At 42.5% G+C, this 26,145-nt stretch overlaps 1 protein-coding gene across 1 annotated transcript; it reads right to left on the minus strand.

The window, feature by feature from the left end:
- Positions 1–240: 240 nt before the first annotated feature.
- trip10a (thyroid hormone receptor interactor 10a) lies at positions 241–25,349 on the minus strand. Its single transcript, XM_080447952.1, is given in 17 exon segments — positions 241–1,988; positions 2,145–2,278; positions 2,377–2,411; positions 2,413–2,469; positions 5,270–5,402; positions 5,734–5,843; positions 6,853–6,876; positions 7,253–7,417; positions 13,230–13,421; positions 14,177–14,323; positions 16,379–16,507; positions 16,601–16,705; positions 17,254–17,316; positions 18,174–18,324; positions 19,151–19,207; positions 19,982–20,097; positions 25,216–25,349. Coding segments are annotated over 17 exon segments (1,794 nt in total). The 5' UTR covers positions 25,240–25,349; the 3' UTR covers positions 241–1,836.
- Positions 25,350–26,145: the final 796 nt, after the last annotated feature.

Raw genomic sequence — 26,145 nt, forward strand, 5'->3', positions numbered from 1 at the left:
AATAATATATGAAGACGATTTAAAAAGGAAAATAGCCTATCTTTTTTTTTAATAAAAAAATATTTTAGGCTATTTTCACAATATTTATCGGTGGAACCAAGCCTAAATACATTTAATTCCGCAACTCGTGCAATTCCAAGTGCTTGTCAGGGCTTATATATGATTATTTTGGGGGGTCGCGACCTGAAAAGGTTGAGAACCACTGTTCTAAGAGATCAAAACAAATAAATCATCACCACGTTCAACTTTGAAAATGTGCTTTACATTTATTTAGTCTTGAAAGCAGAAGACATTTTGTATGTAAATGCAGTATATACACACACAATGCTTTTAACCTGAAAAAGGCACCAAGACCTGTGAGTCAGTTAGATGAAGAGTGATCCTCCCGTCTGGCTCAAAGACAACATAAAACAAGACAAGGATTTATACAAGAGAGTGTGAAGCAAATCAAAATAAAAAAAAGGTAAAAATAAGTCTTATCACAAGGATCTTTCAGTTATCTGCTCACAATGTAACAATCTTTATTTAAATGGTTATAAAGCTAATAAGACAATAGTGGTGTTGTGATAGCTAAAATATATATTATTTATTACATAAATACAATAAAGTCTTAACATTGTACATTTTATGTCTGTATTATTTACTCATTTGTGTGGCTAAAAACAGCCAACCGTGTGCCACACAAACGGGGAAAGAAAGAGCTTGAGAAAATCATTGAAACAAACTAAAATATCTGTTAAAACTTGAAATTCTTACCTTGAGTGACGTACACATCCTTAATAAATTATATGTTTTCAGTACAAACATGAGATTCTAAACCATTAGAAAATGTGAGCTGTGGTCCTGTCGATGGTTGAAACCTAACTGAAGATGATTGTCATCTGACCAGTTGTTACTACTGCCATGTGCATACAGGTCCTATCATGTTGAGTGAGGTCAACATCTTTGGCCTCGGATGGCTAGAAATTCAGAAAAAGGCGACTTCCCTCAAACAAACGCACTCTTAACGCCTACTTTACACCTCGCTCTACGACGGTGTCGCTGACCGAAAATGAATGCGCGATATGATTCAGGCTTATAAGTCTGTAAACACTTATGGTCTTCACTCCAACTATTAGCAAGGGCACTGTAACAGAGCTCAGTCTTCCAAATGCTTGCTGGAACTGGGATTGGTTAGAACTGGGATTTGAGACTTCCTGTATTAGTTTAAATTATTCTGTGCTCAAAGATCTTTGGGATGTGGATCATTCACCCACATGGGTCAGAGTGCATGTCTGCATTTTTTTTTTTCTTTTTTCTTTTCATCATAAATATTAACAAAAGTGAACAGGTGAGGTAACTTTCCCCCTAAGCGTAACCGGTTTCGGCACCAGTGTAGAAGTGGCAGCAGCACGCTAGCTCCTCTCTCGGAAGCTAATTACTTACCAGCCTGTGGCAGGGCTAGCACTTCCAACCATAACTGTGCCTCAAATCCATTCACAATCCCTGCAGCTCCTTTCCTAACCACAAATGCAATAAAGTGATAACTCGTCAATAATGAAAATATAAAAAAATGTGGTTTAGGTGGCTTAGGTGACTATGGGATTACAATGACTTTTGTAAGCCTGGCAGAACAAACGGTTAGCGCCGTTCTCTCCCCACATTGGTGACAAAAACACATGCACGCGTCTATGAAGAAATCAAAGCAACTCAATTGTTAGCCATGGTCCGCTCACAAACACACCAATGGTCCTGCCTTTAGTGCTGTGGTTTTCGTTGTGAATGGTCCCATTGAGGAGAGATTCGTGTAGTGTTCTGAAATGACCATTAATGGTTATCGGTGTCTTTGAGAACGTGTCACTTGCTGAGGCTGATGCTGACATAGGAGGTCGGAATGTAGCCTTCATCACCGTTAGTCCTACGGACGCGGGTCCAACCATCCCCTTTGTCCTCCTCCACCACTGCAAGTACCTCCCCCTCCTGCATGGCGATGGTCCCTTCACTGGCACCTGAGAGGGACAAGGATAGACTGAATCCTAGTAAGTCCAGAGTATTCATTTGACTATGTGTAAACATTACCTCGTTTGCTGCATAGTCTTGGAAGGAGATAAAAGAGAAAGGCTACAGTAGGAAGAACACGGGATGTTTGTTTGCCCCAGACGTACCAGGAAAGTTGTACATGGCTGTGCACTGGCCAATGGCAGCAGTCAGTTCCTCCTCTTCAAAGTCATCATCAAATTCGGCGTAGATGGCGTGGGAGGGGTCAGGGGCACTTTCATCAGAGTGGGCTCCGTCAGGACTGTAGAGGAAAAGGGCAGTTTCTGTGAAATAGCGTCACAGGCGCGACAGAGTGACCGTTAGTCAGGAGTTTCTTCGTTGGAAGCCCGCCGATCTTACCTGTAAACATCGTGAGCAACGTTGTTGTTGTTGAAATGTTTGGGGTGTGTAGCGCAGCGTCTCCCCTCTACCTCCTGCCTCAGCCAGCCATATCTATGGGAGAGACAAAAAACATAATAAAGACAATATATTTAATGCAACATATGTCCATATCTATTGATAACTATTGATTTGTGTAAATATATGATTATTCTGAGTTTAATGCCAGCAATACATGCCATACAAGACAGGACAGGGCAAACTAAATACTGGGAAAGTTGTGGAATGCTCAAAAAACATCAGTTTGGAACTAATTAGGAAAAAAGGAACATCCCCAAAAGGCTGAATTGTTCACAAGCAAGGATGGTGCGAGGTTACAGCTTATTGCAAGTACAAACTTGCAATAAGCCAGAGAAAGAATGAGCTCTAGTCAATAAACAACAAGGTAAATAATAGAGAAAACTTGGATTTTAGGAGGTAAAATATGAACCTAGCATCCTAAAACAACATGCCATGTAAATCACATTCTTAATATTTGTGGTAGAATGAAAACAAATCTAAGAAACAAAAACATGAGAACAAGTAACCAAGATATATCTGCATAGTAAGCTAGCATCAAGAAGGTATATGAGGAGAGTGACATGATAGGGGGTGAGGTACAATCTGAAGAGGTAGTCTTCAGACTACGGTAGAAAAATGGGAGAGAGTTTACAGTTCTGACTGCAATGGGGAGTTTATTCCACAGCCCCGAGGGAGAAGTATCTGGGATGTGTGGACCGCACGGGAGCGTTGTCCAGGGGGTTATTAGGGAAGGCTCGGACAACCTACCTGTGTTGGCTGATCTAAGTGAGGGTTGTACTTGGAGCGTGTCTTTAAGGTATGAGGGTGCCATGTAGGCCAGCATCAGTGTTTTTGTACTGAGTGCGGGCAGCAAACGGAAGCCAATGAAGGGAGCAGAAAAGGGGGCAGTTGTGAACATTTTTGGCTGGTTGAAGACCAGGCACGCTGTGACATTCTGGATCATTTGGAGGGGCTTAACGTTCACCAAAATCTTGGCTGGTTGAAGACCAAGTGTGCGGTGGCATAAAAGTTTTTGTGTTTCAATATTTGTATTAAACAAAAAGGTAGACAATACACCACAAGCATGACAACACATACAGCACAACTTAACACCACATAATACAATAAAGACATAAAACAAAAAGGAGACCAATCATAAAATACTTATTCACACCAAATACAGTATATAAAAAGCATCACAATATTGCTGCCAACATCATCTCTCCCATATACAGCTCAGCCATTTGCATCTATCCCCTCCCTCCCAATTAGTATGACGTCTAACTGGCAGCCTCCGTCACGCCAATACACAAAACATTTGACCGCTCATCCCCTACAGTATATATGGCGCTAATGGCAGCCATACTTCTACAAATTCGGCCAAGGTACCCCGTAGAACATGTGAGAGTCTCTCCGAGGGCATAAAGCTTAACACTTTTTCAAACCATAGGAGGACACTTAGAAGACTGTCATAAAATGTTATTTTGACCACTCTACATCATAGAGTATGTTAGAACAATATAACTTAACACAAATGAGGTGGTTGCATTTGGTCTCCCTGCTATTCAATTGAGAAATGTCTATCCTGCGGTGTGGTAGGACCACTACTGGTTGACAAGTGTTACTGCCTGCAGGTCAAAATTCAATTTCTTCCCTGAGTGAGCAGGCATGCTCTATTAGCTCTGTGGTTTGAATCCCCAGGTAGTAATGTTAAACTGACCTAAGGAAGATCCATGGCTCGATCCAATGGCTCGAAACATTGTAAATGTTTTCAAATAAAGAAGCCTCTACCATATTTTGGTGTGCAGGCTCTACCTCTTCAACGTTGAATCCCAGTTAGGGCATAAAAGTTGCAGAAAGTGCAGCTTTAAAGCTCAACACTGTGTGGAGATTGCGTTGGTAAATAGTCCAACACTTTAAGAACAACAATTCTCAATGCACAATTGCAGTCATAATATCACTAAGAGAGAAATCCCTGCAAGGCCAAAAACCAACATTGAATGGCTGTGACCCTCGATCCCTCAGGCGGCATTGCATTAAAACAGACATCATTCTGAAATGGATATTCAGGGCTCCAGAGTGTGACCATTTTGGTTGCACAAAACCAATCCTATCCAGATTGTTACCAGCGCAAAGTTCAAAAGCCAGCATCTGTGATGGCATGGGGCTGTAGTACCCATGGCATGAGTAACTTGCACAACTGTGAAGGCACCATTAATGCTGAAAGGTGCATATAGGTTTCGGAGCAACATACTGCGTGATGGAATCTCGGGCGTTACACAGGCATCAAATTCTGAATGAGTGTACATTTACAGAAAATCATACGGTTCATCAGTTTGAATATCAACATTGCCTTTGTACTATATTAATAAAGGACCGCAATCGAAACAAGTTGTAAGCTTTTTTACGTTATCCTGTTGGTTATGGTGGGTCAGATGTTTGTTACAGATGTATGTATGTGACATATGATTTTATTTCATGATCAATAAAGACCTCAAATCAATCAATATTCAATTGAATTTAGGTCAGCAGGGAGAAGAGATATGGTTGAGACAGAGAGACAAGCAAACAGAGAGATATGAAGGCCGATCAAATCACTGTTTATCATGATGACCATGCGTCTGCCCACATTGTGTTTAACATCAGAGGTTGCTGCTGGTTAGCTACCAGTGATTTATACTTGGTTGAGCGCTGGTGTCGCACACCAAAAATAGCCGATCTACAAGCTCACAAAGTGTCGTGCCGCGACGCGCCGTGAGCTTGTAGATCGGCTATTTTCGGTGCACGACACCTGTGCGCAAGTATAACTCAGGCTTAATAACATGTTGGGCTGAATAACAGAATGCCTGGTTACCTCATACTTGTTGAGTTCTCCCCTGAGCCGCTCCATGTTCTGTGTTGTCTGGCTGATCTGAGATTCTAGACTGGCAGGATCCCCCATCTGAGGGTTCTTCTCATAAACATCTTTCATCTTCCCCAGGGCTTCACTGGAGAAAGGGAAGAATAGGAGGAGGAGGAGGAGACGAGAGAGACAGAGGAAGAGAGGGAAGGTGGGATTGATTCTCGGTGGATTTCAGTTCCCTGGAGCCCATTGCTGGGTAAACAAATGAAACACACACATTCACACACGCACAGTATATAGGCGACAAGCGGAGATATAAACATACTGTAGATATGCACTAAATACATATTAGACTCCCATGCTTCCTCAGACACAGTTGCTCACACCACTTTTGTTGGGCAACAACAGTGGTTATCAAACGATATAATGCACTCACGCAAACACACACGCGCGCACACACACACACACACACACACCTCTGATCCACTTCCTTCTGCAGCTCTTTGCCGATCTCATCAAATTTTTTCTGTAACCTCTTCCTGCGCTGCTCAGGGGGGAGATGGCCAAAGTCTTCGGTCACTGTGGGCTGAAAGAGTTCATAGGAAGGGAGGGTTAATACTGAACTCTCTCTGACACTAAAACAACCCCAGTTTACAACCCCAGGAGCTGCAAAACAACCCCAGTTTACAACCCCAGGAGCTGCAATTACAGAAACGCACCCCAGGGGGACACACTGTGGTTTGGGTTCAGCTCGAGCTACACCATTTAGCTGACTAAACAATCAGTCTCACATATACAGTACCAACATTGCCTTTGTTACACTTTAAATTAGCTACATCAATACACTTTGAATTAGCTACATCAATAACAATGATTTATGACTGAGCTGGACCCAAAACCGCCACCTTTTTCCACCAGTGAAGCCCGCGAGTACCATATAATAATCAACAATAAATCATACTTGTTTTCTTATTATATATATATTTTTTCAACTTCAAGAATATATATATATATATATATATATATATATATATTTTTTTTTTTTTTTTTTTTACAACTTCAACAAATACTCTCTCAGTTGATGACGGACACCCTAAGGAACTGCAAATGCGATGTGAAAGAATAACAGCCTCCAAGATGCTCCACTTGCTGCGGTGCTATCAAACATTATTTGCTTCACCAGCAGGTGGCCCCCTCCTCAACCCAAAGTCATCAACACAGGCCTTGTGCCACATAGCATGAACATGCTAACAACAACTAGATTCTCAGCTAATCTGGAGCACTTTGGGCAGTGGTTCTCAAAAATGGGATCCGGGGACCCTCAGAGTTCCTTGAATGGGCTCCAAATGGACCCTTACAGAGTGTACATATCGAACCAAATGGTTATGGGTCCATTTGGTTCCATTTGTACCCTCTCAGAGTTATGGGGGTCCTTGAAGTTAAAAGGTTTGAGAACCACTGATTTTGGGCAAACAGCATGTATTTGATTGTATTGGGATTAAGCTAGCTGTAGAAATAAGCTAGCTGTAGAAATAGAGAGATGGTCATTACGTACAACATACTGCAACCCCACACACACACACACCAAAAATTACCATGATCCTCTCTGGTGTGAATTTCTGCGGGGGGGCAGAGAAACAGACAGCATTGTGTACAGTAGTCCATGTGACAATAACCTTAGCATTTGGCACTAAAATTCCAGTCTAACAGGAATTTCACAATTCTTTCAAAAACATTTTCTAAATTCTTCGAAAATAGCCACTCTAGAAGCTTACAAGGCCCCACAATGCATTGTGAGCTTCTAGAGTGTCTAGGTGTGTTAAAGAATGAGTCTGAGCAGTGGGATCTATAATATACTTGTTTGACGATCATTTCAGCCCCGAACATTAATTGACTCCTACACATTTAAACGACATGTTGCACCAAGGAGCGGAGATCACTCATGATGACCCCCCCCCCCCCCGACCCATCTCCCCCCGAACCTGGGTGACTCACCGATCTCCGAAGGGTCCGGAAGGAGGAGATTCTGGGTTTGACTGTCTTATTGATCTCCTTCAAACAGTATGACAGAGGGTCCCGGGAAAACTTGGGGGAGGGGGGTTCGTTAGCAGGGGTGGGGGTGTGGGGGGGCGAGAAGGGGGGAAGCGTGTAGGGAGAGAGCTGGGGGTGGGGGGTGAGAGACAAGGTACCGACACCCATGGACAAGAGGAGGGGGGGGGGGATTGGATGGGGAGGGGAGGGTAAAAACAAACAGGTGACATGGGAAAGAAAGAGACACCGTCAACAACACCTCAAAGCACATGACCACAGTAGGCAGGAAGACAACACTGCATGATAAACACTTACACGCACATAGACCACTGCGCAGCAGCCCATAGAGCATGAGCACATACACACACATTTATCTCAGTCTCTCTCAAACACACACACACACACACACACACACACACACACACACATATACATACACACATAAACAAAAAGCACAATACTCATGACAGTCAGTGTCACGGTAGCCCCAACACCTTTACTGGTATACTTCGTTGTATGACGGCCGTACCATGGACAGAGTGCCAACACAAGCCAGGATGAAGGGCACACAGTGAAATACTGGAGTGTCATTTTAACTCTCAGGGACCGTGTCCACCAAGACTGTTTACAATGGGAGCGCCGTGGTTTTTATAAACCCCAGCAGCGTGACAAGGCACTGAGCACGTTTTGCACGTTCATATGTGGTGTTTTTTATCTGCTTGTCGAGCTCTGAAATATTTTCAACTTGGGTGTTTGGAAGAATCTTTAGGCGAGCACGCTGGCGTTTCCAGCCGGGAAAAAACACATCTTGGTGGACATGGTCCCTCAAAGTCCAAAACTGGACCAGCAACTTTTCAGAGATAAATAAACACTGGATTTTGCTAGCCATCGTTTCATTGGTTCAACCTGATCAGCCGACACAATTACCAGCTGTGTAAAAAAATATATACTATATACAGTAGCTTGTTTATAGTGCGCTTAGTGTATGTTATAATATATTATGCTTCATCATCAGTGACCCTTCACTACCCTTGCAGCCTGACCTACATGAAAGATAAATATTGAAATACAGGGCAGGGGTATCATAGATATCCTGATTAACCACTTTAACCCTGGAATCTCTCTTTTGGGCATAGGTGAATAGTTTAATAACAAAAAAAGAAAAGGAAAAAAACTGCAAAAGAATCTACAAGCACATAACGCATCACAATGTGATGAATTGTGAGCTTGTAGATCGGCTATTTTTGCTATTTTTGAAATAGGGCTTAAGTGATTAATTGGTGTGGGAGATAGATTGGACAACATATTTTGTAATTTATTAAGAATGCCCACTGTGATCTATTGGAGGAAGCTTCAATTAAAACCAAGCTGCAGTGAACCTCTGTACTCTGGCTGATCTTTCAGTGTCAGCTGAATGACTTAATTGAGGAGCGTTGGGTTGCGAGCCATTAGCTAAATTACACAGGCAGCCTCGCACGTCGCAGTTCTGACAACACAGAGACAGTTATGGCGATCTATAAAAAGGTAACTCGTTCCCACGTACAAAAACCTCAGTCAGAGGCGGTAGTACAGGGGTATCATTATGTGTGCACCTACAGGGAAGGCTCTACTTTGCTTTGGAGTTAATGGAGTGGGAGGGGAGTCTGTGGGGGGGGGGGGGGGTGGCGGGTTTAGAAAAGGATTGTAGATGGGGGGGGGGGGTTCAACTTCGTAATGGTTCAACGTAGACTAATGGTTCACTCAAGCAGATACAAGACAGAACCCCGATGTTCAGCCTGCTATTCCAGCTACAGCTACAGAGCTAATGGGGAGAGCATGACTGATGACACAAAAGCAGTGTGCCACACACACACACAAACACACACAGGACGTCAGAGAGTGCACAGATCGGTACAACCAGTGAGACATGCAGAAAGAGGGAGGGCGGCTGGAAGGAGGGAGGGGACACTGCAGGTTGGAAACAGACGGGGTCATCCAGCGTTTTCAGTAGATAGAAGCTGGGGTCGGCCGGGGGGGTGGGTAGGGGATTGTCAGTTAGCTAGTTAGCGGTCAGCGACTCATTTCTCATGGGTTAATTTGGGACTAACTCAGGCAGCCCCGGCCAGAACATTTTATAGAATGAACGTTCTTCAGAGATAACGATCCGCGATCTTTAAATGAGGCGGTGATGCTCTCTTGGCCCCGAACAGGGCGTCATTGAGCAAATAGTACAGCAAAGTTGACGATAGCATCTAAAAACTCGACTGTATGAATGGACGTCGAGACCGTGACCTCCCAGAACTAGTGTCATCCCTGGCGGGTTGACACAAAGATGTTATTGTGATGCGAGTCATAATGCTTAGGGTTCTCCGGGGCCGTAGAATGGAAGCAGTGTTGTTTGTGGATGCCTGCAGAGGAACATTCAATGTTGTTTGTGCCCCGTGCTGATGAAAGCACAAGCACAGCAGAATGCTGCCTGCCCCGCTTGACCTATTGGAACCTGCACAGCAGGGACAGAGGGGAGGGGACAAGGCTTATTCACTCAAAAGCCAGGCCGGGACAGAGTCATGCAAAAGACCTGTTCTAGAAAGGTGTGTGTTTTGTGTGTGTGTTTATGTCTGTCAATGCACTGCATAGGTAATAAAGAGGAAGCCTCATGCATTACGATGATGAGCTGTAGTGAGGAGAGGGTTTTGTGTGCGTGTGTGTGTCTGTGTGTGTGTGTGTGTGTGTGTCTGTGTGTGTGTGTGTGTGTGTGTGTGTGTGTGTGTGTGTGTGTGTGTGTGTGTGTGTGTGTGTGTGTGTGTGTGTGTGTGTGTGTGTGTGTGTGTGTGTGTGTGTGTGTGTGTGTGTGTGTGTGTGTGTGTGTGCGCGCCACCACAGGTCGATCATGAGAGCTCTCAGTAAGAGGGGATTTCCTGGAATCTGATTGGCTGTCCCCCTGGCTCACCCAATCTGACCCATATCTGATTCACAGCGACCTGCTAAGAATCCCCTCACATCATGGGACTGATTGGCCATTGATTTTCTAATCTGTCATTTAGTGATAAAAAGGAGGTGAACAATGACATCATACACAGGTCTACAACCCGTGTTTCCCCAACTTTCAAGCTCAAGGTCCAAAAGTTAATTATGGTGTCTCCCCGGGACCCAAACTTACAAAAATACATCATGAATTAATAATTTCAAAAACAGTGAAAATAGCTGCTGACAATAATCACAGCGTGTTAGAATGTGACATGTTGTGAGCTTGTAGATCTGCTATTTTCTAAAGGTTTTTGATATGTATTGAATTGTTTGGATGTTTTTGAAATTTCAGACGTTTTTTTTATATACTGTAATTTATATATTTTATAGGGCAGCTTCACACCTACAGTTCGGTAGACTTGGTGGTGAAGTTGCAAAGGGCCGCTTGTTTATTGGACAGTATTTTCGAGGGAAACTCAGCACATTTTCTTGTTGTCTTCCATGGGACTGTCACTGTACTAGGCTATGAAGCTGGATTCATTCATAAAAAAGGTAACTTCAGGGTTAATCCTTCCGTGTTTCAGAGTTTACAAGTCGTCGTTCACTTCTTGCCGTCCCGCGGTACATCACCAAGGTAACACAGCGGCTGTGTTACCATGACGATCACAGCGTAGTAGCCTACTGTACGGTAGGCACTCTCTTTCAATTACTGTGGAGCTCGGAACGTGGATCACGGCAAAACTCTTTGGCTTTCTCTGATTAGCCTGTTTGTTTTGGCCTGTTTGGCACCGGCGCTGGAGTCAGTCAGAAGTAAAAATCACTTTCATTTTCTCCATAGACAATATAAGACCTGAGGCCGATTCTACAAATGACTTCTAAACCAGTAGTTCTCAAACTTTTTCATGCCAAGCCAAGGACCCCCAAAATAATATGTATTTATTTATTTTGCCAAGACCCCCCCATCTGATTTTTTTTTTGTGCCAGGGACCCGCAAAAGAGAAGATTTGTGTTCACACACAAAAAGCTTGTACATCTGCTATTTTTGAATAGCCAACGCTAAATTATATATAAAATGACACAGATGCTTCCCAGGTTTTAATGGGTTAAAGTGGGCCCTGATCCAGAAAAAGTTGGGAACCGCTGTTCTATGGAGAAATTAGAAGGGATTTTTTTTACCTCCAAATCCAAACTATTATTCTATAGCCTGTATAGAGCGTAGCAGAGTGAGGGAGTCATCTCTGTCAGCGTCTTGAGCTGGGCTGCATAGCACTAGCATATCAAAGCCATTGTGCTTTTGTATACCCATGTCATCCGACAAGCAGAGATTGATTGAAGTACTAACACTGTGTAGCCTAGGACTTGTTGTAGTGTACTATGAAATAAATAGTAGCAGCTCGCGACTTCACTGCTCATCATAGCCTACATATACAACACTTCATCATTCATCATGTAATTAATCATGGGATTCAAATGTGTCTACACCAACCTTTATTTTAGCGACTCTATCCTGCCCTGAACGAACAAGCTGTCTTAATTGCCGAGTACTACAATAGAATTACGCTTAACGCAACACGTTCATTTAATGGAATACACAAATGTATGTTGTAAATATATAATCAGATTAATGATGGGGCGATCTTTTTGCAGTGGTCATGCATTTTGCAGCTGCAACTGGCTTGCCTAATTATGTAAAGATTATTCTATATTTGTTTAATATTGTCATAATAAATTAAGGATTTGGAAGTCATCATCCATTAACCCATTTTGGGCGGGAACCCCTATTTGTAACTATACCTTTCAGGACGGTAACCCCTTTTAGGGTTCCTGTTGCTATGTACAGTATATAGCTACATTGAATACATATTTAAAGGTATAGTAGGCAACATTAAGCCTATATTTGAAAAATACCTCTATATATATATTTTGCATTTTTTCCCCTCTATCAGCCACTATATAATGATGCTGGGGTGTTTTCCTGCATTGAAAAACACTCCTCTTTCTGAAATCCGTATTTTCCCTACTATTTAGGTTACACATCCGGGTATCCGGTGCGTAAATTCACGCACGCATGTGCGCATCCGTGCGCGTCCGTGTCGACTTTTTACTTTCGGTTTTAAAATGCTCTCAAACTCCGTTTTTGATGCACATAATTTACTTTTCAGACAGCATTTGGATAGAATTTAGTTGTTTAACTTCATATATGTGGTCAATTTGTCATGAAAGAGCCTATTTAAAAATAAAAATTCAGAGAACCGGCAGGGGCGGGCAGTTCCGCGAATTGTATCCGAATAAAGTAACCTATATTCGGCATGGACGGTTTAGAAGTCTCCTTAACTCTATGGAAGTCCTCCGTGCGACACCCCCTGGTGGTCGGGGAAACGGACTGCTGGATTTTTTTCTTTGTTTATCTCTGAATCGCCTACAATCCCTTTAAGGGATTTAGAAGGCTTTTTAGAAGGCATTTTTTAAATCAGCCTCAGGTCTAAATGGGTTAAAACATATATATATATATATATACACGTCCTTAATCTTGTGTGCAAGGTTGAATTAATTTGCATAACAAAATCAACTCATAAAGCTGACCTAGTACACCAATAGAATATCATTTTTAACCAACATATGTCCACTATAATAATTTTTCACCAACTGTTGGGTCAGATTGTGTTCACCCTTTAAGTGAACCAAACTCTGGTGCACTTGGAATTGAACCGAGACCCCCGATTTGTGGCGGACCAGAATTAGTTAGTTTGGTCCGCATCAGGGTTCGAATGTGCTTTCACACCAGTGCAAAAGAATTGGACTTTCCGACAATACGCTCCAGGGTTCGCTTCAATCGAACTAAATCCTCCAGGTGTGAAGACAGCCTTAAATATGACGCATCAAAAAGTGAAAATGTTTGTGTGACCCAAAACTGTTTGGGAAACACTGCTGTAGACCAGGCCGTGTCAGAGGGATAGACTAGCCCATCGTGCTCTGTTGGCGATCAAGGTCCTACCTTACTCTTCTTGCTGAACAGCCAGAAGTTTTTGTTGCGGTTCTTTCCCAGAAGGTCCATGGCTCCTCCTTTAGGGGTGCCCAGACTGCTCTCCGAGGACGTCCGGTTGATTCCCTGACTGTAATCCTCAAAATCCAGGTCCCCAGGACGCTCAAACCCCGACTTGTTCTGCTCTATTAGAGCCAATGAATCCTGAAGCAGATGGAAACACGGAAAGCAGTAATGAAAGGTTTTTGGTGAATTTCATACTGTAATCTTCATGGACTGAGACACCAATTATTGTGCTGTCTAAAGCCTCTGTGTGTGTGTGTGTGTGTGTGTGTGTGTGTGTGTGTGTGTGTGTGTGTGTGTGTGTGTGTGTGTGTGTGTGTGTGTGTGTGTGTGTGTGTGTGTGTTACTATACTATACTTTGAGAAATAGACATTTTGAGGACAATTTCAGAAAACTAAATGGTTGTTTTATGGGTAAAATGTATTTTTTAAAGTTGGGCTTACAATTAGAAAGGTTAGGAGTAGGCATTTAGAGGCTTGATTTAAGGGTTAGGGCTAGTGTTATGCCTGATTTGTACTTTGCGCAAGTGAGTATTGCGCAACTCAGTGTAATTCAGGCTTTAGGGTTAAGGTTAAAAATGGCATTTCTAAAATTGGCATCCTAAAATGTTATGTGCACACAAGTATAGTAATACAAATATTTCCCAATACGTCCGGTTCTGGTTTCTGTTATCAGGCTAACCTCTGAGCACTGGTTGTGTGTGTGTGTGTGTGTGTGTGTGTGTGTGTGTGTGTGTGTGTGTGTGTGTGTGTGTGTGTGTGTGTGTGTGTGTGTGTGTGTGTGTGTGTGTGTGTGTGTGTGTGTGTGTGTGTGTGTGTGTGTGTGTGTGTGTGTGTGTGTGTGTGTGTGTGTGTGTGTGTAAGATTAGGGTATTATTATTTGAATGGCCAACTTACATTGCGTTCATTGACATTAGTGCCGGCTTTAATAACGCCCTCCAGGCACTTGCCAATGATGGGCATCACATGCTTCTCCGTATCCGAGAACAAGATGTAACCCTGTGACAACTTCCTCACTCGCCTCTCATCCATGTCCTGCATTTTCTACACAACACATCCAAGCCAGTCAGCACAGTGCACAATAAAGTCCTCAGTGTTCATTTAACTCTGTTGGTTACATTTGTACACTCTCAGGGCTACAAACGGATAAATGATGGTTTTTCTGTATCTATTCTACCATGATGACACATAACATCAATTATGTATGAGGCTGTGATTGGACACAAGAAAACTCAACACAAAGACTAGAAAAAGTGCTCCTCGGAGCACAGGTCTCCGCCAGGTCAGGTAGGTTATTGTGGCCTCCTGGTGGCGCTATAATAAGCCAATGTGAAAAGGGGCGGCATTTCTTCTTATGCCTTGCACGGTAATCGGACACTGCATTCATGATTTGAGGCATTTTGTTCCAAAAATGTGTTTTGCTAAATTAGACCTGCTGGTGGCGCTATAACAGGCCAATGTGAAAAGGGTGGCATTTTTTCCTCGGCCTAGTGGTAATATGTGTGCAAAATTTCACAGAAATCGCACGTTGTGTTCATGATTTGAGGCATTTTGTTCAAACGGACCTATCTAGAAAACTTTGGAAGCCAATGTTAGCCAATTAGGATGGAATATGAAATATCGGACACTTCCATCTTGATCACATGACTAAAGAGATACTGTGTACCGATTTGTGTGATTTTTGGACTCTTTGGATTCTGAAGGAGTAATAGCAAAATATTTGTTTTACAAAAGTCAGCCTTCTGGTGGCGCTCTAAAAGGCAGAGGTTTTTCCTTCCTCTAGGCCTCTAGGGAGAGTGCGTGCAAAGTTTCACGCAGATCGGTGCAGTTATAAGTAAAAACGCAAATCGGCCTGTTATAGCGCCACCATGAGGCTGATTTGAACATTTTCAAGTGCCATTTCTTCCTCAGCCTAGTGGGAATGTGCGTGCGTGCACAATTTCACGGAAATCGCATGCTGTGTAGATGATTTGAGGCATTTTGTTCAAAACAAACCAATCCTGCAAACTTTGGAAGCCAATCTTAGCCAATCAGGATGGAATATGGAAAATCGGACAGATCTATGTTGATCACATGACTATAGAGATACTGTGTACCGATTTGCGTGATGTTTGGATAACATCTGTAGGAGTAATATTAAAAAAATGTTTTGCACAAATCGGCCTCCTGGTGGCGCTATAACGGGCCCATGTGAAAAATGCATGGCAGAGGTTCTGAATTGGCATCCAGGGAGTGTGTGTGCACAGTTTCGCAGCGAGCGGGCCAACGGTGCCGGAGATTAGCTGTTCACAGACAGATGGACACACGGACACACACACACACGGACACACACACACGGACACACGGACTAACGGACAAGGGGTAAAAACATACTCTCTGCCTTTCGGCCAGGCGGAGACAATAAGATAATAAAAAGAATGCCGTCGGTTGTATACCGTTCACAGATTTATACCTTAACTAACCATAACACTCGAGTAGATGTACAGAATAAAAGCAATAGCAGGCTTAGGTGATTTCTATAATATCTTTAAAATCACGATTTTGAAATGTGTAATATACTGTATGTACATAAAACTAGTAATTTATAAGAAATAAACTAAAATAATGTAATTTGTTTTTAATAAAAAATAAAACCAATACTGCAATGCAATATGGCTGATTTTGCTGATATTGATATATTGTAGTTTATTATGATATTTTTGGAGAATACAGCTCCAACTGAGACAAATAGAATTTGAGTGACCTCATAAAATAAATTAAAATATGATAATGTGGCGTCTTGCATTACAGATGACTTGAACAATCAGTTTCTGTAAATGTTTGTTCGTTTAAGCAAGGGAAAACAACCTGTAGCCTGGCCTGTGTGACCTCTGGCTCCAATCATGCATATGCAACACTCTTAAAGTTAACCAATAAAGCCTTATTTTATACTTTGTCATCCGAAAATAGTGTAGATATGCTATTACTGGCGAGCGAACATATTTTTGGCTATAATGACTTGCCCAAAATAAGGAAGCCAGGTTGAAAGTTGTTAGATTTAACATTTTGCAGTGTAGGTTGACTCATTTCACTGGTGCCTTTATGAGGCTATTGGCTTACATTGAAGATGAGGGGCATGTCGTTGAAATAGAACTGGCTCTGCTCTTTGTTGAACTTCTGGAGCTGTGCTGCGTAGTCATTCTTACACTCCTCTGCTATGTGCGTCCTCATGTGAGCTTGCTGCTTGGCCTACACATGAACACACAGCAAACGCACCCCGTCAAGATTCCACCATTGACACGTACACAGGAAAAGGTACATGCGTTTTTACTACCCATCTACCTTTTCAACATCTGCCTTCGTGGCGTTGATGTCCTGATCGGTCTTCTCTGCGTTCTGCGTGGCACGCTCCGCTTCTCGCCATTCTCTCTCAAATCGCTTTTTACTCTGGGAGGAACGGGGAAGAAGAAGCTCACATTCATGGCAGCCCATCCGACCCACGCTGCACTGAGGCCATTGTCTGAATGAAATATGATGAGGCTCGACTATTTTGAGCAAAGCATTTTTCACTGTCTTTCTTAAAAAAGGATGGATAGGGGAGGTGTGGAGCCTAAGGAACTCTAAGTACACCAATCATTACTAAACACGACTTGGATTTATGAGACAAGTCTGCAGTCAATGTCATGGACCATGCAGAAGCATGGCAGCGTTCAAGATATTTATTTTATTTTTCTAAGCACTGGGAACATGCTTTTTTTCCCTCATGGTTTCAACTCCCTCGCCCACCTGTTTTTACTATAGACAAATGTGGTCACCTGACAAAAGACGCTGGATGCACAACCATTCAACTCACAGTGAAACATTTCTGGCTACCTGACAGCTTTCCCCAGGGCAACAGAACATTTATACGGTACGTACATGCAAATGCTGTAGAAAAATCTCATTTCAGGAGATTAATTTCCAAGAGGGTCTAAAAATAAGGCCAAACAACTTACGCTATCGAGCTGCTTGTATGTGCTCTCCATACTCTGCTGGGCTTTCTTGGCCTCCAACAGATACTGCAGACAGGAATAAAAATAGAGACAGAGTTGAGGAGGGAGGGGGTCAGATGACAGAGAGAGCCCACGATGTAGAGTGGGGCAGACAGAACTTGAGTCGGTCAGTTAATGTGCGAAGGAACAGAATAAACAAGGACCTCCCAAAAGCCACAAAACAAACAAAAACAAATGCCAGCGAGTGCGTGTGTTTGAGACATCACGGCTGCAGCGAGAGTCAGTACGCGGCTGCACTGCCTCCCTGCATTCCAAGCGTGGAAGGAGCCAAATCAGTACACGGCGGAGAATGACACACCGCTATTGCGGCCATCCCTCCCTCCCGAGAGACGCACAGAGTAAAGGCTTCCTTCCTGCCACAACAGTGGGACCTCTGCATCGCCATTCCGCCTTTCACCACCTCCCTCCACCCACCGTTTACACTCCCCCTCAGCATTGCGTTCCATGATTACACCCAGGCAGACTTGGCTCACCCCCCCCGGGACCCAGTGGTTCTCAAAGTGGGGTCCGGTGACCCCCAGTGGTCCTCGAGGGGTTTCTAGGGTGTCCCAAGCTAAATTAGTTAATATAGCATCACAATCTGTTTAACCTAAAAAATTGTCGATCTACGAGATAAGACGCATTGTGAGCTTGTAGATCAGCTAATCTGGAAAGATTTTTAAAATTCTTGGGGACATTTTGAAAAATGTGTAATAATAATGTAGATATTTTAACACAAATCTTCTCTTCTGGGGGTCCCTGGCACAAAATATTTTCAGGTAGGGGTCTGTGGCCAAATACATATTAATGTGGGGGTCCTTAACATGAAAGAGTTTGAGAACCATTGTCCCGAACCCGTTTCCCTTCCTCCATCCAAGGCTCACCGTCTTGCGTTCCTGCTTGAGCTCCTGAAGGTACTTGGTGAGCTCAATGCAGATGTTCATCATCATGTTTTCGGCGATCAACTCCCGCTGCCCGGCGTAGTCGTTCATCTCATTCAGGACGTCCAGGAAGGACTGGTAGCTGGAGAACCTGCTGTTCAGAAGGAGGGTGCAGAGATAAGAGAGGCGTGAGATGGACCAGACCACTGATAACAGGTTACATAAAACCTTAAATACAGGTCAGTGGCATGACAAGCAATGATAGATGCTTATCACTTCCTTGTGCCCGATTTATACTTGGTTGCGCAGTGTGTTGCTCACCGAAAATAGCAGATCTACCAGCTCAGAACACGCCACGCTGTGACGCATTTTGTGTAGATTGTAGATCTACTATTTTCGGTGCAAGTAAAAATAAGGCATTACTCCTTTTTCCTTCTCGAAAGACGACAAAACAAGAGCTCCACATATGGGTGCATAATACGCCCAGTAACAGCGACCTTGACCTTAGGTGCAGAATGCTCTACGGCCATCTTGTTCAAGCTATGATGGTACTGAACCCCTGTATGAGAGCCCAAACGAAGGCTTTTTCTATACATAGTTGTAATAATAGTAATAATGGCCGTTGAGCTTGGACTTCCAAGACTGAATGCTTAAACTGATACTGCCAAATGAAGGCAGCAACACTGACAGGCATGTAAAGAGCCTTCTGAACAGCCTCCAATATTATACTGATGCTCTTTTCTTTCTTCTTTCATGTGTTACAGACAGACCCAGAGACATCTATCAAGAAACAGATCAATAAGTCCATGTTGCTAGGCAACAACTCTGCCAGTAAGCAATGTTTTGTGCCGTTAGTGCTTAGCAACTATATTTATTTCTGTGAAACAATGAAGTGTCATCACCGGAGGTTGGTTACAGAAGGTTCAATGTTTTTTCCATAAATGTTTTTGGTCAGGCCACTCACAACCCCACCGGCTCACCTGCTCTCCTGTTCTTCTCTGCTGCCTCGTTTGAAGTTAAATTTCTTTGACAAGTTCCTGCAAATGTTGAAAAAAGGGGGTCAGAAACACAGGTGACAGAAGAGGACAGCTCCCGAAACCAGTCTTATGTAACCATTTGCTCCGTTTCTAAAAATAAACGCATACAGTACATACGTAAATACCAGCCCAGCACAGCCATATTGAACAAAGGCTACCGCTGTAACTGCTACCGCTGTTGCTGCGAATCAATAAAAATTGTGTAAGAAAAGAAAAAGACAATAAAAGGGGAAAAAAGCTAATATTCTGCTCTTCCTTGTTTCACTTTCTCCACCCGCCACCCCCCCCCCCCTCCTCTAACCACATCCTGTCTGTACTACGCCAGTCTGCTCCCACTTCCTCTGTGATCCAGCAGAGCTCAGCACTAAACAGATGTAGGCCTGAGGAGTGAGGACTGGGAGTGAACTGGGGACTGGGGACCGATGAGAGAGGGAGAGTGGCTGATAGAAAGAGCTCAGCTGGAGAATGAGGCCAGTGTTTCGAGGACGTAACCTCAAAGTAGTCATGAGACAGTGAATACATTTCATAAACAGCCGTCTTAGCATGTGCCCACCCACACACGAACACTAACAAACAAATGAACAAACAGACACGCACGCATGGCCGCACACACAGACACACACACAGAGCAACAACACACACAGACAACCAAAGAGACAGCACTCACTCTCTCTCTCTCTCTCTCTCTCTAACACTAACACACACACACACACAACTGAAAGCATTCATTTAATGCAACTTCGTCAAGGGAGCCATGACAGGAATGAGACCTACCTCAGTTGCTTGGCATAGTTCTGCTCTACCTCTGTCCTCTCCTTCACAAATTTCACATATTTCTCCACCAGCTCCAGGCCAGACTGTGTGTGCTTTTCAATGATGTCATATTGGTCCTGGACAGAATGTCAAGAGATAACAAAATAGAAAAGGACAAGATGTTATTGAGCATACACCTCACGGAGTCACGGGAGGTGGTACATACAGTACATACATTCTGTGATGAGTTTGGATGTACGGTAATAAATTCAAACACATTTTGTTTTTGTTTTTTCTCCTTGCATGTCCTATGCATTCCACAGATTCCCTCTGCTTGTGCAAAACCCTTGACCGTAGCCAGACTATGTGTCCTCCTAGCATTAAATCACAGGAGAGAAAGAAAGAGAGAGACAGCGAGAGGGAGAACAGTCAGGGGACATAAGGCCACAACCGAGAGGGTCACAGGGGTCACAGTTCTCAGACAGGAAATAGGAGGTACCTGCAGTAAAGTTTCAGCCACAATCTCAGAGTGATGCGACATGTATTTTATCAGTTGTGCTTGGCACAAATTCATAGACATCTGACTGAAAATGAGGACTGCATTTGTAGAAACTCCTACACTTTTTATGAAGGAAAGGGGAAAGGGGGTGTATCGTGTTGACTCCTTCTCTTGTGTCTGTTATTTAGCAGTGCTTTATGACACCTTCAAGCTCAGACAAGCCTGCTAGAGAGAGATGATATCAGAGAAATCCTCCCTCCCACTCCACTTACACCCCCCACCCCACCCCCTCCAAACTTTCTATTGGTGATAACCTTTACAGTATGGAGGCGGGTATCTCTGAAAAGGGATTCCTGACAAGTTAGGCCATGTTGAGCTTGACTTGACCCCTAATTCCTTTTAAGCAAAACCGAAAAAGACAGCCCAAATGAGTGAGACAACCAACAGAACAAGTTTAGGGCAGAGGGTCTGCAATTTTAGTGGAGTAAGGCCTGACTGAAGACGGATGGCTGAATCAATGTAAAAAGATTGGGGACGTAATGACAGTCGATACAGGCTGCCAATAAAAGGTTTTGTTATGGTGATGTGAAGGATATTTGCTCCTTGCAAAATGTCCCGTGCATTTGACTTGCAAATACAGTAGATGCAATGAAAAAGGAGTACAGTGAAATAACAAAGCAAGCTAGGTCTAGGTCTTCTGCAGGTACAACTCAAACAAGTACTGCAGATTTATAACTAATACAAATCTTTAATGCAAAAGATTTGCAGTAGGTGTCCACGACACTAATCAAATGTTTTTATAAACAAACATAGGGATATAGCTGACCCCTACTGAGCATACAAACCAGGTATTGGCTAACAATAGTCTAGTACTCTATTGTATATTGGAGAAAAGTTAACAGTAGCCGATAAATTGACATGAATTGATCAGATCCAAATCATTATGTAGTCCACGCTTTCACATATTCAAATAGGTTTTATATTCAACAGTCCTTAATTAAGGCTAAGCTGACAGTGATAAAGCACATTTAAAAAATGTTAATGAGCAATAAATAACTTAACAGCTGGGTAGTTAATAAAGAAGGGGAAACAGTATATGTCAGCTGAATTGAATCATTAATTTGATATCAGATATGAAAACTGCCATAGTAGTGACTAGTGAGTGCTCATAAACCCAATTCTTTTGACATAAAGAACATCCAGTACGAACTAAAATATCCATATTGCTGACTCAAAACCGTTATCAGCTCTTTCATCAAATATTGTTTTGGATTAGACTCAGCATTGAAAAGGCAATTGCACCATTAGAAATTGTTATTACTTAACAGGCCCCAAAAGAACAGGTTCTGTGCAGTGCAATATTTTGTTAATTTGTGTGCGTGCGCGTGTGCGCGTGCGTGCGTGAGTGCGTGTGTTATGTCCAGCAATAACATTTTTCTTGATGCACAATAAATGAGTCAAAACCAAAGAATCAAAAACAAATGCCCATCCACAAATTAACAGAGAACAAATCATACAGAAAAACATGTCAATTTGTATTTACAATTCAAATAACACCCAGTTACTGGTGTGAAAAAGTACTGTGTCACTCTCATGTTGAAAACAGTTAATGGTATAATCCTTCACCCCTGCCACAGAGTACCAACACTTAAAACTGATACTACTTTACATTTTTTATCCAATTTCCTCAGAATATCCAGCTAATCAGCATCTCATTCTCCTCCTGACTGTTCTTAAGTGAATGTCAAGATAATTCAAAACTCCACTAGCGCACAGAATTTTCATACAAAGAAGAGAAAAAGGTATTTATTTAGGATGGATGCATGAAGGCAAAATTATCAAAAAAAGACTGACCTAACAGATTGCAGCCTTGATGGCTTTGCCTAATGATGTTAGTACCCTTCTCACATAGCCTACCGCTGCCTCCATCATCCGACACACAGAAAACAATGCCTAAGAGAACAAAGCGGTGCCAACAATTAACAGAATAACTTATAAACGAGTCACCACCAGAAGCCACCAGTCTGGTTCTCCGTGATTAGAGTGAATGCTTGTACCCTGAGTCACCCAGTCTTTCAGAACCTCATGGGCCGCACACAGCCAGACCTGCCACACTGCAGACGACATTGGCCTAGTAGCACTCACTATCAGGGCTTAAAACCCGGCCGTGATCTTCAACACTGAAAAGTTGTGGCTTAAAATAGCCACTAGATTAACGACAAGGAGAGGACAGATGCCATAGACTAGAGCAACCGTGCCTACAAGGGAGGTTCCTTGGCCAAACATTAACAAGACCAATTACACTAGTCAGGCCTTGCCAAGTCTGCAACTTCCAGACACACATGGGGCTAATATAAACAAAGTAACGCCCTCATATTAACATTGGTATCCGTTTAGTCAACTTAAAACGAAGTCAGATTGGTGTTACGCGTGGTAAATATTAGTGACGGCTAGACCAGAAGAATCCCTGAAAGAGATGAGGAAACGAACTTAAGAGAACAGAACAGATTCCTCTAATTGCACGAGGCCTAATTAATACTGGAATATGGATAGGTTCCTCTCTAACTCCTTCAAATTAGGGCAAAACTAATTAGGCTGTCGCACCAGGATTGAAAGAGGACAGAGGGAACAGGCCTAGGGGAGACTCTATCTATAATGAGGTCAGAACCTCACCACCCTCCTCTTTGCTATGCTCCACTTACACCTTCTGATACAGTGAGTTTGAGTGTGTAGTAGCCATGTACTGTATTGACAAAAACTTTCAGTGGTCAAGGCAATAAAGTAATAATAATAATAATAATAAATTTTATTTGTATTGCACTTTACATTTGAAACAAACCTCAAAGTGCTACAGTACATAATAAAACAGATAACGAAAACCATTTGCAAAAGAAGTGTTTGGTATGATCTGAAAACTATGTTCGATTCTGTGTCATTTTAGATTTCTTTCGCAATTCAAAAATAGCAGATATACAAGCTCATAGCGCGCCACTTCGTGCCGCGCTATGAACTTGTAGATCTGCCATTTTAGAAAAATCGTGAAAATGTGTGCAAATCTTTGAAAATATATGTATTTTTAAAGCGAACATTTTTAACTCAAATCTTTGCTTCTGAGGGTCCCTGGAACTAAATATTTTGAGATGGGGATCGGCGGCCAAATACATATAATTGTGGGGGACATTTTTAGAACCACTTATATAACAACGATCTTTTTTCAGAAAACTGTTAAGGATTTAGAAGACATTTTTAGAATCTGCCTCAGGTCTTAATGGATTATAAGTATTCTCGATGTATACCCTCATGACACTTTACATTTGTTTTATCATCACACTGTCCAACATCTGGCTTGTAGTCTGCAAGTCAGTGCAGTCCAAGGCAAGTCTCACAATCACTCCAATACAGCACATGATATTCATGAGCTCTTGTGTCCTGGAGTGATCATAACCAACAGCAAGCTTTCCTCTCACCCAATCAGAGGGCATCAAAACAAATATAAGCATTTTACAATCAATATGGTAAGGAAAAAGCAGAAGAAACGAAGGTCTTCATCATCCTCTTCAACAGCTTTATTGTCAACATGCAAGCACAACCAATCAGATGCAGTGTCAATCTGAACCTCCATTATATACACACACACACACACACACACACACACACACACACACACACACACACACACACACACACACACACACACACACACACACACACACACACACACATACATACATACATACATACATACATACATACATACATACATACATACATACATACATACATACATATATATATATATACACACATATACATATATATACATATACATATATATACGCACACAAACACACACACACACACACACACACATATATCATATACATATATATATAAATATATACACATACACACATAGTAGGCTACTACACATATTTACAAATAATAGGAATGAGATGAGAAATATAAAACATATGCGATTTAAAATAAGTACAGAATCTGAGCAATATAAGTACAAAATATAAGCAACAAAGCATCAAAATACAATAAACTGAATACAATCTGCTTAGATCATGTCGTCCCAACTCCCTAGTGTACCCAGGCTTGTTGTCATTACTAGGCTACATATTATGTCAAGTCACACGCCACTCATTTGACAGGTAGGTAGGACAACTCATCATCCAACCAGTGGAGGAGGCAATGCATATCATTATTGATCCATCTCCATCAATATAACGGCAAAATGTAAAACTGCACTTATTAGACCAATCAATAAAAAGATTTGTTCCACAGTGGATAAGCTCTGAACAACATGCAGATTGATTTAAAACATGAGTTGTTAATGATTTGACTGAATCTCTGCGCACATGGACGTTGTGGTGATTTAAGCCCATAGTACGCCTAACAGAACAGATCTGCAAGCAAACAACAACGCGTCGCATGCCGTTTGCTTGCAGAGCTGTTCTGTTCGGCAAGACCGACACCGTTAGCCGTCCCGTCTGGTCTGCAACTGAGCCCACGGCTAGCGTTAGCACACTCATGTATCAGTGTCAGTAGCGGGTAGCACAGCTTAGCTTTCCCTCCGTGTGCATCTTGTTTCACCTCAAAGCAGCAGAGTACAGTTAGGTCAAACCGTAACCACGCAGCAATGCGCCACTTTTTTGTTAATATAGCTCAGCTAAAAAACAACAACAACCGTTTATATAATAAAACAACCGTCAACGGTTTCCATCCATCCAGCTCACTAAACTCAACTCACCCACAGATCTGTTCCCCAGTCCATGTTCAACTTTGTATCCCTCTGAATACAAAGAACTTCTTCAAAGTTGATCCCAACAACACTCTGGAGGAGGACGTCGCCCTGATCTAGATCCACCCCAGATGAGACTTCGTAACCTGAATCACTTCCCCTCTGCTCCGGTTACTTTTAGCGACCAGCGGGACGCATTCTGGCACCAATTAAGTTCAACCAGGGCCAACGAGCGAGCGTATTAGTCTAGTTAGTCCAAATATTTTTTCATAGCGAAGGAAAGAGGGATAAACTAGCTTTCATATCGCGTCACTCCCAAATCCCTAATTCTTAAAGGGACAGTTCACATGGCCATGGTAGCAGGGGATACAGGATAGGTGGACAAAACTGGACATCTGGGCACCTCGATGTAAAATTGGCCTTTTTGTCCAAAATGTAAAAAATATATATGTATTTGAAAAATATTCTTAAGTAATGTAAAGTATACATGATGTTAGCCCTGAAACATGACTGTCATATCATGACAGTCATGGATAAACTTCAACCTGGTGTTTGCACTTTCTCCATTTACAACCCGTACATCTACGTAAACGTTCTGATGTAAAATATAAAGTGCTTACCCCATGGCCACGGATGTTACAATTCTGTTCGGGTCCACAGAAGTACCCGTATCTTCCGTATTGTTCAATAAAAAGCATTTTAATCCGATCGGCGGCCATTTTCTCATATCGTTATAATGTATCAGAGTACAGTACACCTCCCAACCGATAGGTTCGCGTAGTTGAAAGCGTGGAGGAAATATGGAGAAGATGGCCACCGATCGGATTAAAATGTTTTTTTTATTGAACAATACGGAAGATACAGATACCTCTGTGGGCCCGAACAGAATTGTAACATCTGTGGCCATGGGGTAAGCACTTTATATCTGAAATGTGAACG

This window comes from Gymnoscopelus braueri (assembly GCF_963280865.1).
Source record: "Gymnoscopelus braueri genome assembly, chromosome: 13".
Taxonomy (NCBI): Eukaryota; Metazoa; Chordata; class Actinopteri; order Myctophiformes; family Myctophidae; genus Gymnoscopelus; species Gymnoscopelus braueri.